Source organism: Sinohyriopsis cumingii, chromosome 15 (assembly GCF_028554795.1).
Source record: "Sinohyriopsis cumingii isolate HCF-2022 chromosome 15, ASM2855479v2, whole genome shotgun sequence".
Lineage (NCBI taxonomy): Eukaryota > Metazoa > Mollusca > Bivalvia > Unionida > Unionidae > Sinohyriopsis > Sinohyriopsis cumingii.
The window spans coordinates 25,111,418-25,127,555 of NC_142975.1; the positions used below are offsets into that span (position 1 = coordinate 25,111,418).

The following is a 16,138-nucleotide window of genomic DNA, read 5'->3' on the forward strand; positions in this document are numbered from 1 at the left end:
GACAACAATCGTTGTCAACGGAAAGGTTCTTAAACGCGCAAATAGACATATTCTAGGTTTACTACGATATCTGGAAATTAGTTATATCAGAAATATGTTCAAATATTGTTATAAAACGCTTATACAAAAATTAAAACAAAACATACTTTTTATTAAATAAAGTGTGTTTCAACACGAAAAGAGACATGTACAACGAAAAATGCCCCTACCTTGACAACTTCTTCCGGATACCACATGGCGTGTTCGAATTTGCCGTTTTTGCACTTCTGACATTGTTGACCGTATAGTTTAAACATCACGGCGCCATAGTTCGTGGCGATGTTTAGATCAAACCAGAACACCACTCGTCCCTTCATGGAGGTCCATCCATGGCCACATTCCTTAAAGTTTAAAAAAAAATATGATGGCTAAATTACATAACATCTATCCATCCGTCCATCCATCCATCCATCAGTCCGTCCGTCCGTCCGTCCGTCAATCTATCTATCTATCTATCTAAGTGGATCTATTGTCTTTATTCACGTAGATGCATATTTGCATTCGTACATTAAACAGTAATCGATGTAGCAATGTAACTTTGAGTTTTATTGGTAAATTAAGATAATTTATGTAAAAAAAATCATACAAATTGGTCTGAATGTCAGTGTATCAAAGATCAAATTGTATTTACGAACTTTATTCGGAATACTAATATTCAATTTACAACTTAATGATTCAAATATTTATTACTCCGACAACCACAGTTGATACGAAAGACATATCCTAATCTCAATATCTGTGAAACAATTTTCTTTAGTCCCTGTCTTCAAATGCTATTTTTTACCATAAAGAGAAGGACCTAATAATAACACGAGTGATATAATCTCCTTAATCGCTGGTAACCAACAATCAAACTACTTAAGATCGCGTATCCTCTAAGATCGTTAAATCGTTCAATTCAAATATCAATCGGAGGCAATCTAAATATCAATCACAGGGTCCTCATTCTTGTCAGTCACATGCTAGAAAAAGACGAATATATTTGTCTCTCATCGAAAAGACAGGAAGACCTCCTAAATTACAAATTTTATAAAAATGAAATGGTATTAACCAGCGATGCTTTTTATTCGGCCAATTTCACATTCTAAAGGAGGTAGCCTTTCAACGCTATTTTGAAAGTAACAGCTTGATAGTTGGAATACCACTATTACATACGTGGATTCGGGGTTCACGTAAAAAAAAAATGGCCCTCAAAAGAGATGTTTTTTTAATACACAAAATACATTATCAGTGATTGTGTTTTTAGGACAAAACTGCTCTGACGTTCTAAATATGGTTCAACTAAGTTTTGTAGCTGGAAAACTATCGAATGGATATTGTTTATGAAAGATACTCTGATGTTCATTTGGGAACCAGTTCAATATACCAGTAAATGGGTGATAATTAATGTTTTGAGCCGATGAGTGCGAAAGGTTATTGAACGGCATTGTGTTATTTTGTCATTAATTAGAGTAATACTTTCAAGCCATTCATTCGAAGATATATATATAACTACATAATAAAACAATGCTAGTAAAGAAAACTTCGGACTCATCATATTGTAAGAGTGGCATTTTCCTTACATGATCATTTAATATTTATACAGTGTGTCAAAGTTTATTTCATATTCAGTGTTAGAGCGTGAACTGATACCTCGTCTATGAGACTATAGCATCAATTATCTGAATTTGTATTCATCACTGATAATGCCCATATGTTGCTTCAAGGAGAAACGAATTTACGCACGCTCTCCACTGATACAACTCAGTGGTTGCATATCCGATTGGAATATTGCTTGGCCATTTCCCTCAGGTCCTGAAATAAACTCAGAAATAGTTGTAGGAATACATATCAATTTGATGTCTTTGGTGATTTGCCTCTGGAGGAGTGCAAAACGTATGTTACAACAACATAGGCCCAAATTGTTCCGATTGTGACTTTAGATCCATCTGCTGCCATATTGTTTCAGATGAACGAAAATAGTTCAGAGTCTTGTTCTCTGCGGCGACCAAATACATCCGATATGTCTTTATCGACTGGACAAAAAAGACCGTGGGTTTTCCGATTGACTGTACCTCCTTGGGCATGATGTTAACTCTCTTGGCGTAGACAGCACACGAGTTGTTGTCAACGAAGAGACCAAGTAGGCCTCGCTAACTTTTTGAAAAGCAGAGCTCCGTAATCGGAGATCTGTCTTGAAATTCTGAGCGATTCCACAAACCAGACATTGAAAGGGCGTTTGCTCTGTAGGTGCCATTGTCAGACAAGTATGCGATTTTTACTAGTTTCCTTCTCAAGTATGACTGTAAGAACATGTAAACTGATATTGCCATTCCTCCTGATACCCCTCGACACTCTCGCTTAGATCGCCATCTATATTTCCTATGGATGTGTATCCTGTATTTTATACAAAGTACGAGGATTGAAACATATATATTTCATAATGGTATGATCCGTAATTAATTCATGCAATAGAATCAATTCTATAAAGCTTGGCAGGTCAAAAAGTGGAAGTTCGCATGTTATATGTTACCATGCCGTATTCGATTCCCAGTAGGTCCATGTATTTTTAAGAATAGGGTACACTAATGCCATAAATATTTTATTTGTCCAAAGGTTAGTTATTTCAACCATCCGGCGCAGTGGTGTTACAGAAGCAGTGCGGTACCGGATCGTAATGGAATAAATGTGCAATGCCAAAGAATCACGTTTCGTCGGTAGTTTGTTCTAACACCAAGTTTAAACACGTACTTCTGTTCATTATTATAAATTAGTTATTGTGCAGAGCTTGTTATTTTATTTTATTGTTTAAACAGTGTAAATTTGACTATTTTGAACCGCTTTACGATTCACTGCGTCATAAGTATTCTTTCTCCGGTGGCCTGGTAGTTAGAGAGTCCGCCTCTGATGCGAGAGGTCGCGGGTTCGAACCCCGACCGAGTTATACCAAAGACTTATAAAATCGGTACCAATATATGCCTCGCTAGGCGCTTAGCATTAAGAGATTAGTGTTAGAGAACTGGTCGACATGGTATCAAAATAATGTGACAACGACAGTGCTCGACAACACTATAAATACTACAAACAACACTGCAGACATCGCAGGGATAGGACTGAAAATTGTAAAAGCTACCTTAAAAAACCCAATTTACACATATTATTCTCTCACTTAATTCACACACTGATTCACTTGTTCGTTTTCTTGTTTTTTTTTTTTTTGTTTTTTTTCACTTACTCATAGTGATGAATGTACAAATGACATTACCAGTAAATACGCTTACCCTGGACAATGAAAGAACAATTTTTTTTATGTTTATGTTTAAAAGCATTTTTATGTAGTTTTAAACAGTTGATTTGGTTACCGCCATAGCTAGCCCAGAGATGGACAAGCATGGATTAGATAGATAGCTGAGGTCATGTGATATTAACAGGAGTCTATGGAGAGCGATGTAGACACCAGAGTATCAGATAGCTGTCAGAGTGACCGAATGTGAACATCGTTTTAAGCAGAAAAGAAATTCAAAATTCTGTCAGATATCATACGTTATTATCATAAAGCGAATATTTAATTTGTTTAACACTTCAAAATAAATCCAGCTATTATTCAAAAGAAACTTTAAGTAGATTTACTACAGGGTTGCTTTTGAATTTGACTGCCTTATGATTATTATGAAATAATTCCTTTTAATGCCACTACTATTTCCTACCAAACTAACCAATTACAATAGTACAATAATAAACTTTACATTGAGAGATCTCTTTACTATATAAGAATGTCTTAACAGTCAATCCAATAAAATAAGCTGATAATGTGCATATAAATATTCTAATCCAATTCAGAATTGCATATAATAATGTTGAAATTCAGATAACAATTGCGAGTTTGTTTATTATAAGAAATTGATTGTGTTGTGACAAAAACTGAGCAGGTATGTGCTATATTGAAAAGGCATGTTCTATACAATCGTCATTATTTTATGAACTATTTCAACTTAAATTATGATCTTTTGCGATATAACCCACGCACTATCACTAGTGTTTCCTCGACACGTAACAATTTCCAAGAACAAATCTGAACTGGAATTGGTCAAGAAGTAATTTATATTGCTAGAACAAATGCTTACTGATCATGAAGGGTACTCATTTCTATAAGCAATAGCTTCTATGGTTCCATAAATTTAATGATCTCTTGAATTTTAAACTAATGTCATTATATATCTATCAATCCATCTACCTACCTACCTACCTACCTACCCACCCACCCACCCACCTATCTATCTATCTATCTATCTATCTATCTATCTATCTATCTATCTATCTATCAAAAATATGGAAGCAGATGGAAAACAACAACAAGAAACAATAATAGCAGACATATAAAGGCTGTAATAACTGAAAATAATTTCTTGATTAGAACTGCTCAAAATGTGGACTATAATATATAATAAGTCTTAATTGCGTACCTGGCATGAAAACCTGACCTTGGCACTGTCTTTGAAGGTCCTCCATTCCTCTGTTGGGGGCTGGAATGTAGGGACCAGACACCAAATGTGGGGGAAGTACTGACTGAAGAGGCGGTCAAACTCTCCATGCCATACCAGTTCCATTCTGTAACAAATACATTTATATATAAAAATTGTATCGATGGTACTCATACTAAGTCTTAGGCTGCATTTCCGCATCAGTTTTGGGAAAACTTGGAAGGACTGTCCTGCGCATGATCTTGTTTTGCGTTGTGTGTATAATTTTTTATTCTCAAAATATTCATTACAAAGAGTTATAAAGGTGTAGATTGTCAAGGGAACTGGCAAAAATGTCCAACTGAAAAAGATTTCTAGCTTTTGTTTTTACATCGTTAGGAAATAGAAGCATAGCAGACCAAATATACATTTCTTCTGAAACAAAGAAGAAAAACCCAAAAGTATATTTGTACCTGAAATGGAAAAGCAGCGAAATGTGTGAACTAGAAACTATATATGGTAAGTCTGCTCAGGTATTAATAATGTGATGGATACATTATTTCCCAAAGTATCTGGTAAACCTCACTGTCTGCAAACGGAGAGGATACGATATAATTTGTTATTTAACACGGACTGAAATATTATTATTTCATATCCTCTCCAAGCAAGAGGAATATTGGCCAATAATACTTATTTTGCGTTGTTCTTTATTACAGCTAAGTTCCCAACCTCATATTTCACAAGCTCCTTGATTTTCACCCGTTTCGAGAAAAAAAAGTAATATTTTTCTATGTTAGTATTTGTATTTATTCTCGCCAACAAAGTCGTGCCGAAATGACTCCAACATATATTGGAGGCAACAAAAACTATAGTAAATGCAATGGCTCGCCATCGTATATATCCATGTTTTTATTGTACATTTAAACATTTACACCAACCCACCCACCTCCCACACTCGCCATTTTATTAATTCATCTTCGCAGACACTTGCACAGGACAAAATCGATGACATTTATATATTGGGTCATCGTGATAAGATTTTTGTCCGAACATATTTGAAACTGCGATTGGAATAGTTGTACATGTGACCTTTGATCTGAATCCAAGGGCCCCACCCACGCGCGGTGGACAATGGTTACAGCCCTTTATGGTAACATAACTACAAAGTTTCACGAATCTCGACCGAGCGGTTTCGCGCTTTAAAAAAAAAGCTTATAAAACGGAGATGAGTGGGTGGGGGTCAGGCCTGGCCATATGGTTTACAAGGCCCAATGCGCCACGCTGGCAGCGAGGACCGATCGGTAGAATAATTGTAGTTTGCCTAATTTGCTTGTCAATTGGAGCACTGGGCCTAGATGCACGGGGCCAAGACAACCGCCTTGCTCGCCTTCCGCGAAAGCCGGTGCTTGAACGAGTGATTGACGCTAAGGCCTGTCCTGGCGCGAGTGCTTCGCGTTAAGGCCGGTCCTGGTGGGATTGCTTTGCAGCTGTTTGTTTATACTTGCTGCCATTATTGCACTTCAAACGCAAGAAATAAAAAGTCAACCATTCACACAGTGATATTTATTTTGTTTATAACGTTAATCAATGAGAGCTCAAAGGGGTTTAAATGATGTAAACAATAATTAATTCATTCTAGCTAAGAAATAAAGCGAAATCTATCATGGATTTTACGTATTTTTGTCTTTTTTAAAAATAAGTTTATTCAGTCAAAGGCGCTGCTCTAAGGCAGAAATATCAAGCTATTATCATGATGTACCGTGTATTGAAGCATGGTGGTTTATATCGCCATATCCAACATTTAAATAACAGATAAAAAACAAATGTCCACATCATCTGAAAGTGTCTGATTTCTGTTTCAAATGTAAACGATCTGAATTAGTTTGCACGTTGGCAACTTACTCCTATGGAATAAGATACACTGGATTCTCCCATCCTGTCAAAAGAGTGATATTTCAGATTTAAAAGATTTAGACCACACAATAAAAGTTGTCTCATTGACACTCTCAATCTCTAACCTCATACTTTTATATTTGTTTGTTTGTTTTGTTTTGGTTTGGTTGGCTGGTTGTTTTTGTGGTTCTTTATGTTGTTGTTTTCTTCTTTATCGGTGTATATGTTCAGTATGTATCAACATATTATTTGCCTAAAGGGGATAAATAAAATTGCACTCAAATACATGTCTATCTTACACACTGATATATTGCTGTATGGAGAGAGAGAGAGAGAGAGAGAGAGAGAAATTTGCAAGCAACAAAAGACGATACCTTTTATGACATAGCTGGTTGCCTCATAAAGTTATGCAAACTAATCAAAGCAATATTTGATGTAAAAAAAAGAGGTAATAAACTCAAACAGTTTGACTGATTTACTGGTTTATATTAACTCCTCAATCTAAATGTAGACCGTGTACATATCAGGGACGGCTCTCTATCAGTACAGCAGGCAACAAGTATTCATAACTATCCTGCATGAGCAAGTTTAGTTCAAGTGCTGTCTAAGTAAACAAAATATAAATCTGTAACGTCCAAAATAGTCCCTAATCACCCTCTCCAAATCTTCATGTGAAATCCCCGCACATGTCAACGAGTATGGTAAGCGTCAGTCGAAGCTGTATATGCAAATTAGTTAAAACACGACGGATGAAAATAGCTCCAAATATCTTAAATGCTGCAGTCTCAACGTTAAAGGTGCGCGTTATTACCGTTACGCCAGATTACCGCGGCATTTAGTCCATTGGTACGTACCACAGTAACTTGTCAATGTACCGTGCCTCGGTAGATCTGTCAGCAAGGAATGTAAATATAAACAAAAGCAAATATTATTATTTGTACAAAACAACGCTATTTATCATAAACTAATTTTTAATAATACAAATATAATTATATTTATTTTATGACCCTTTAACTACATGTCTGTCGCGTGGTGGCCCAATGGGATGTTGTGAAAGATATTCGTGCCAAATCAGACTTGGGAACATTTCAGATTATAACAACAAAACTTAAACATGTGAAGTGCATGTTAATGTGTTAAGTACAGTATTCCTTTATACGACTAAGAATCATTATAAGAGTTTCAGGATAGCGCTCGTTTTCTGTTTGAAACTGACGCTTTTTCTCAAGTCCACTATTTATTTTGTCTTTGCGTAAGTTCTTTTTATGACTGCTAGTCCTGTCTAACAAATTTCTTGTCCTGGTGTTACTTTTATAAGAAAACGTAATGGTCGACGAAATATTTAAAAGCGTGTACTTCTTGATACGATTATATACAAGGATCAAAAGAAATTAACAGCAGCCCAAAAAATCATTTTCTAAACCAGAGTCAGCGTGCCATCCTCTTACATCGCCGATGAATTGAACAGAGCTTGGTACCATGAAACGCACTGCCGTAACATGGTATACTGGAAATATGTTAAAACCAACAATTTCATGTCCTGGGGCAAGGGACCGACACAGTATTTTTTATGCAAATGTCTGTCAATAGCACCATATTATTCCCATTAAATTATTGGAAAAAAGCTTATTATCTTGTGATACAAGAAAATAAAATATATCAGCTCAAAAGAATTCGCCGTACCTCCACCCACTGCAAATTAAATGGTTGATAACTTATGTTGAATAAATTTGCAATGTGTATACTAATTTTTGTATAAGGTGTAATGTAACAACTGTAACTAAAGTTTGATAATTTAGCTTGCACTACAGCTGACACCTTGTGAGAGACATTGTGCTGACTTTACAGAGTATGCTGCTAAAAATAAGAGATGTATACAATGAATCTTGAAGTGTAATAGCCACTCTCTTCATATAATAGGTAGGCGAACTTAGAGCGGGATGCCAACACCCGGACAAGATATTTATCAGAGATGACCTGCAAATCTAAAACAACACGAGAGAGAGAGAGAGAGAGAGAGAGAGAGAGAGAATTGCAAATATACACCAAACGGATAAGAAAATACTATCCCTGTCTCGAACATGAGAATACTTGAAACCACTGACACAATTTATAAATATAAATATATAACATTATCATACAGATTACTGAATTAATACATTTACATACCAACGAAACCTGAAAACTATCAATCAGAAACAAATGTAATGAGGGGAGGATGCCATTTGGCAACACATGATAGGCTATACATGGTAGTCAGCAAATTTGGTGGTGGAACAACCCGGAAAGAATAAATAACCCACAAGAAGCTACTGGAAAACTTTCTCGCCTACCCACATTGGTTGAGCTGAGACCAAAACTCACGCTGTGAAATGTGTGTGTGATCTATAAAGGCCAGTGCCTTAGACCACTCGTATACCTGAGAGAGAGAGAGAGAGAGAGAGAGAGAGAGAGAGAGAAAGTTAACCAGTTACTTCAAAGAAATGTAAAAACTTATACTAATATTTAGATAACTATAAATAAGAATAATTAGTTGCGACAAACTCTATGTATGTCAAAGCTCACGCAAACAAACATACGCAGGCACATACATACATACATGCATACATACATACATACATCTTGCAGGCGACTGTCAACAATGATTAATATCTGTTTGTGATGGGCTAAATAAACTGATAAGAAATGAAGAGCCATTTCATTAAGCTGTGTAAACGTCTATATCTGTGTACATTTTCGATCACTGTGTGACAACCACTATTGATCCTCTACAATTTTGCTAAGTTTCTGAAGCGTTTAATTTGTTATTCTGCGTTCCAACATGACATCGCGTTATGTCAATACGTATTTACGATTGAGTATTCTTATTTCTTAAAAAAAAGTTTTATTACGATGAATCGCGGGAGGCCAGGGTCACGGTTTATCAATAGTAGGGTATATTTTCTGTCTTGAATAAGCCCTTCAAATCGCCATAAACAGGTCTTAGACAGAGTACCCCGAACATAAAGTTGTCAAAATATGGTCCTGGTCTGACAACCGAATTTACCGGGTTTTATTTCAATCCTGTTAAACAAGTTTCTCGTGTAGATTTATCACAAACACGCACATATTATACAGATTATATCTATTTGTTAGGTTTTAAGTCTTTATCTTTACGCGTTCGTACAAACAAATATACATAGTTTGTTCTTATTGGGATCTTTTGATTACTCATTGTTTCTTCGTTGCAAGTTCTTCTGTCATACTTTCTCACGACGGAAATGTTCAGTCATACGATCTGTATAAAGGGTATATATGCCTATATTGGTGGATCAACCATACGATCTGTGTAAAGGGTATATATGCCTATATTGGTGGATCAGCCGTACGATCTGTATAAAGGGTATATATGCCTATATTGGTGGATCAGCCATAAGATCTGTGTAAAGGGTATATATGCCATTATGGCGGATCAGTCATACGATCTATGTAAAGAGTATATATGCCATTATGGTGGATCAGTCATACGATCTGTGTAAAGGGTATATATGCCATTATGGCGGATCAGTCATACGATCTGTGTAAAGGGTATATATGCCATTATGGTGGATCAGCCATACGATCAGTATAAAGGGTATATATGCCTATATTGGTGGATCAGTCATACAACCTGTGTAAAGGGTATATATGCTATTATGGCGGATCAGTCATACGATCTGTGTAAAGGGTATATATGCCATTATGGTGGATCAGCCATACGATCAGTATAAAGGGTATATATACCTATATTGGTGGATCTGCCCTACGAATTGTATTAAAAGGTTGCATGGCTATATCGTGGCTCGACACTAAAATTGTATATAAGGGGTTGAAGGCTATATCATGGCTCGTGCCTAGAAACTGTATAAAGGGGATTTCATTGATATATCGTAGTTTTCTAATGGTAAAAAAATCACGGAAGAGATTTTAGTTTATTGACACAGTATATAAATAACATAATTTGTATAAAGGGGAGAGAACTAGTATTGTTGCTGGTGTTTAACAAGACATCAGCGCACAATACAGAAATAAAAAGGAGTTTCTTTATTTAAATTGTTTTATGTCTAACGGTAGATCGCTTCAAGTGTGTTCCTTGTCAAAGACAGACTCCCTACGGATAATGTGGCATTGTCTGGGCATGATTCGAACCCGCACCCCTCTGGTCGAGAGTCCGGGCTGAACGACTGTGGCTGCAGTGAGTGAGAGAGGGAGGAGGTCTAGTCATGTGTCTGTGTATGTGCTTGCCATTCACCAACAAGCATACGACTCAGGGAATGTTTAATGCAACAAAAATAAAAACTGATCATATTCCAACTAAATCTGAAGCTACTTTTTTATTATCAAGGACATATAAATTATTCGGGCAGTTTAGTATGCATATATTTTGAATTTGTCTTGCGTCGATAGTCTAAATCTGTAACATTGGTTCTGATAAACCAATAATTCACTCTTTGATGGAATAACCCCTACTCATTTGGTATGGCATTTTATTTTCTTTTTTTTTAAATTAAAAAAATGTTTCGATTGGTAGTAAACATATCACCAGCATCGGGCAAAAGCTAGTGAAATATATATATATATATATATATATATATATATATATATATATATATATATATATATATATATATATAATTTGGATAATAATATTAAACACTGCCATGTTCTAAGTGTACCACGTTGACAGAGAGTCATATAAGTATAGCAGACCAGGTTTAATGACGTAATGTTTCTCACCTAGCATAGCCAGTGTAACGTTTCGACCTTCAACTGTGAATTGACCAAACTCTTAGCGGACAATGTCATATATTTAAATAAGTTCATCCAAGGTGCTAATTGCATGGTATCCTTCCAGCTTTATAACAATAGTGAGTCCGGCAAAGGGATTTAACAATTACTGTATAAAGCAGTTAAATTATTTGAGGAGGGGGGGGGGGGGCAGGCAACTGAAAGCCATTTGACATGATTCGTATTTATATCACATTAGTATGACGTAATAGTAAATGAACCGGATCTAGGACCAGCAATTAGCAACAGGCGTGAAACACCTTAGCGTTATCAAGTATGCAGATAAGATCATTAGCAACAAAAAGTGATTAAATATATCATAAACACAGGGGAATTGGAAAAAGTTAAAACTAACAATAAAATATTACCGGTACTAATCAATTAGTCAACTAACACTTTTTTAACCTGATTTAATTAGGACCTTTGGGAAAAGTTTGCTTTTGTTTTGGATAATTACATTTGAGATTTAATTAAATATAACTTTCAAGAGGAAAGACAAGGCATGTCCGAAATTTAAGAGAAGCATAAATCAATAAAAGAAACGTGGCTCCTTAAACAGGGCACGGTATTCTCACCCTTGAAATAGTTCAGGAAGAATGAGAAACGCCACACAATGAACACGCACATAACATAATAGGATTTTGTTTTTCAAAATGTTTTATTAAAAGCACCGTTTCTAAATAAAATTCTTAAAAAAAGGAGAGTTTTCTAAATTACAGGAATTCGATTTTGGACAGATAGAATTGATAATGTCCAAAATTAAAATAAATAATGTTTATCCAAGATAAGACAACCTGGGAATATAATTTGATCAAAGTTGCCGTCCTTATAGACAAATCTATAGCATACAAACAAACAATAGAGCATTGCACATATAGCATACACAGGACTTAGGGAACCTCTGGCAAAGATCACTCAAAATATAAGACAAGGGAATCCGATCTGGCAGACTGAGTTTCAAATCGGATGAACAACCCTTTAGAAATACACAAGGGAACAAAAGTACCCCATATTTTTTTTTTAGTTTGAAACAAATTTGTGATCTAAATTCTTTTGATAAAAAATCCAAACATACACACCTTAGGGAGTTACACATACACATAAAAACATTTTTCCTTTTTTGGGAGGGAGGGATTGGGGGGGGGGGGGGCATATATACCTCCCCCCCCCCCAGCAAATATCAGCAGATGTGTAGTAGATTAAAAACAATGTACAAAAGTGATAGTTTCCAGACGGGGAACGGTGTATTTGTTCATTAGTTTATGGAAGTAATGCCAAGCTCCAAGACAGTCTAACAAGTTGTTTTCCGAAAACCTGAATACTTAACTGATATTTTCTCGTTACGACGAGAGATGTCACAAAATAATTGAAATGTTTGGAGAAAAACTCATAAACTTGTCATATTTAAATCTGTACATGTAACTGAACATTGTCTCTCTCTGTCTCTTGTCTCTCTCTCTCTCTCTCTCTCTCTCTCTCTCACACACACACACACACACACACACACACATACACGCACACACACGCATAGACATACACACACACATACACACACACACACGCACAGACATACACACATGTTTGATGAGAACAATGAAATAATTACAAAGGGAAAATTTCGAAGGTAGATGTCCACAATAATGTTATTAAAATTTGATGTCACGTGGATGTGTTCTTTCTAAAAGTATATCTATCATTGATATCTAATGAAGTGTACATTTCACGTGCACTATGCATCTCGGTATGTTCGTTGATCATTGCAAATCAAATACCTTAATTCGTTTAGATTAGTTAATTAGATGAAGAATCTATTAACATAAAGAATTTCTGAACATAAAATAATAAGATTCCATTTGCAATACGAATCAACCACGACTACTGTATCACTTAGCTGTTGTGGGAAAGTTGTAATAGCGTTATAAATAGCAACTACTTCTTGTATAGTTTGCAACATGCAAACTGACCAAGAAATATAATTCGGGCCTAATTTTATTTATGCAAATGTCAGTGTTACTATCATTGTACTCTATAATGACCCGGTATACCATGTCTGAGGTCCGGTCATATTACCTAGTCATGCCATATTACAAGCTATCCAGTAATGCCACGACGAACCAACGACACTATCTGACTGCATTTCAAAATTATTAACCATTAGATAATTGTTTATTTTTCAATATTCGACGTCAGTTAATTACACTGCATATATTAAACTATTGCAACTTACATCTCTTTTATCTAATTAAAAAAAAAACATTTTTCATATAAATTATAAATTACCTTCCCCATTTATTGAAATGCTCTGAGAAACACTCATTTATAGAAATGCTATAATTTTATGAAGACAGAATTAGCTTGTATATTCTTAGAAAAGAAGGGTCGTTCTGAATTCTGATAATTAATGCAGAGTCGACTTCATTTAGATTTATCGCATTTATTATTTTCTTTAAAAAATATCCCATACAGTTTCAAGACAAATTGAACTTCTCTTTCTCATATTCATTTTTGGGATGTTGGGTACGAGTAGCAAAAGTTCATCGGTGGGAACACTGGTTGACGTTAGATATAGTAGGGAACACGGCTCAAGGTGCAATGTCGGCAGCATAACCGTAAAGTGACATTGGCGCCATCTGCACTCTTCGCAATCCATCGTTAAGTTATTTGTTGTGGTGGGGTTTAACGCCATTTTTCATCACACAATAGGCTATACATGGCGACCAGTATTAATGGTGGAGGAAGAACACGGGAAAAAACCCGGAAAGAACCACCGACCCACGAGAAGCTACTGGCAAGCTTTCTGACATACCACACACTGGCCGAATCCGAGACTCGAACCCACGGAGACAGAGGTGAGGCGGTAGTTATTCGTAACGGAGAGTGCTTTAGATCACCCGGCCACTCGGAACCTCCATCTTTAAGCGAACAAACAAGCAGCGAAACAAACAAGATCATGCAAAAGTAAAGACACCAACATACCCCCCACCCCACCCCCCCCCAAGAGAAAAAAAAAAAAAAAAAAACGCTAAACGCAAAATCAGAAGCTCTCATTCGACCACGTCATTGTTTACCGGGATTTCGCAATTTGTAGTTGCGCTTAAGGATCCTGAACGAATCAGGAAACGTGATGTCACATATTGTGGCTTTGAGGAACTGACCAAGTATCGGGTACAAACCCATTAAGTGATAATATTGTCAGCATACACTGTCCCGATTTTGCTCTATCATGAGTTACCAGTATAATCACTTTGCGTCAAAAACTAGGCCTTATATTTTATTTTAACTGATCAAGAAAATGAATTAATAATATATGAATGGTCCTCCAAGAATACGGAAGTGACAAGTAGTGTTACCCTTGTCAGCCTTGACGTCGCTTCAACCTTCTTGCCTTCCGACGGTAGGTCTGTCCGTCACACTTTGATTAAGTTTGGCGCTGCGGTCAAAAGTGGCTGTAGCGAGGAAATTACACTATACTGCCCATTTCTGGTTCTTAAATTTAATTTTATACTATACGTACAATACGTTTGATGCAATAAGTTCTAAATATTATTTGGAATACGTATTCCTCCTATAAGTTACAAAACTGCTTCTCTACAATACAGTATTTTACTATTTTAAGCACACATAAATCAACTGAATCGGTTGGGTAGATTAATAGCATATCAACGCGTGAAAAGCTCTTTATTGCCGACGTAATAAAATAATCACTTAACCCACAGATAGCACGGCAACCCGACAAGATATTGGCAGTATTTGAACCAAAATCACGCAGAGTTTAATTTGTGAATCCGAAAAGCTTACTACTGAGAGAGAGAGAGAGAGAGAGAGAGAGAATAGTGCATGTCCTGTTCATTCTATATAAAATATATTTTGAGCACTAAAACCTTTTTATGTCAGTTATTTAGCAGTAGAGACGTTGCTCAGTGTATCAATCGAATCGAGAACCCCAGATCATGTGAGAAAAGTATTTTTAAAAAATCATTTCCATATGACGACAGCATAGATGATAAAAACGTTTTTTTTCGTTTTTTATTTTACCTCGAAAAACGCGTTTTTTTACGTTTTTTATTTTTTTTTTGCGTTTTTTATATTTGGTACTTCCATTTTTTTTTATCATCGGCCACACAGGTTATTATATGGAGGAAACCATAGAATGGTCAGATCAGTCAGATGGTGATAACGACATTGAGTGAAAAAAATTTCAATGTTATCTGGACTACGGTTTAAAACTTTTGACATTTTTTCATATTTGTATCAATGAAACTTTAAAACTGGTATGTAGCGTGTAAATAAGTAAAATATTGATTTTTGTGTTGCCTAAAAACTACTGGAACGTTTTTTTTTTCGTTTTTTATTTATTGAGAAAAAAATGCGTTTTTTACGTTTTTTATTTTAATTTTAACGTTTTTAACATCTATGGACGACAGCTGATATTCAGGCATACGAAGGAGGCCTAGGTAGTTTGGTTTTGGTAGAACGATGGACTCGTATCCAATGTCGCGGGTTATATATCCGCCCAGGCCAATCCAGGTCTATTGTCTCTGTGAAACCTACGTACGTAACATCCAATTCTCTGCGTGATGTGGCCAATAATGAGTTGAAAGTGCTGTTAAAAACGAACCAACCAATCAAGCAGACTGTTTGCTTTAACTCGTGTAATTCTATCCTTGTCTCACAACAGGAGCTGGGATGATGGTACAGTATAGGTTATTGTTCATGGTATGAATGTCCTTGAACAAACGTTGACCTGTGACATTTATTTGGAAAACAAGTACAAACGTTGTTCTCGTTGTTGTTGTTTTGGATTTAACACCATTTTCAGCACATGATAGGCTATAAATGGCGGCCAGTATATTTGGTGGAGGAAGAACCCTGGGAAACCCCAGAAGTGAACCACCCATCCACGGAAAGATAATGGCAAGTTTTTTCGCATACCCGCTTTGGCCGAGCCCGAGAATTGAACC

General features: G+C 36.0%; 1 protein-coding gene across 2 annotated transcripts in view; it reads right to left on the reverse strand.

The window, feature by feature from the left end:
• Positions 1-16,138, reverse strand: part of LOC149781430 (receptor-transporting protein 3-like) — an 83,519-nt gene that overhangs the window by 14,950 nt on the left and 52,431 nt on the right. For both annotated transcript variants that reach the window (XM_089935515.1, XM_089935516.1), the window contains exons 2-3: positions 4,482-4,626; positions 210-380 (exon numbers count right to left, since the gene is read on the reverse strand). In XM_089935515.1, the coding sequence (XP_089791641.1) occupies positions 210-380; positions 4,482-4,626 (316 nt within the window). The remainder of the gene's footprint in view (positions 1-209; positions 381-4,481; positions 4,627-16,138) is intronic.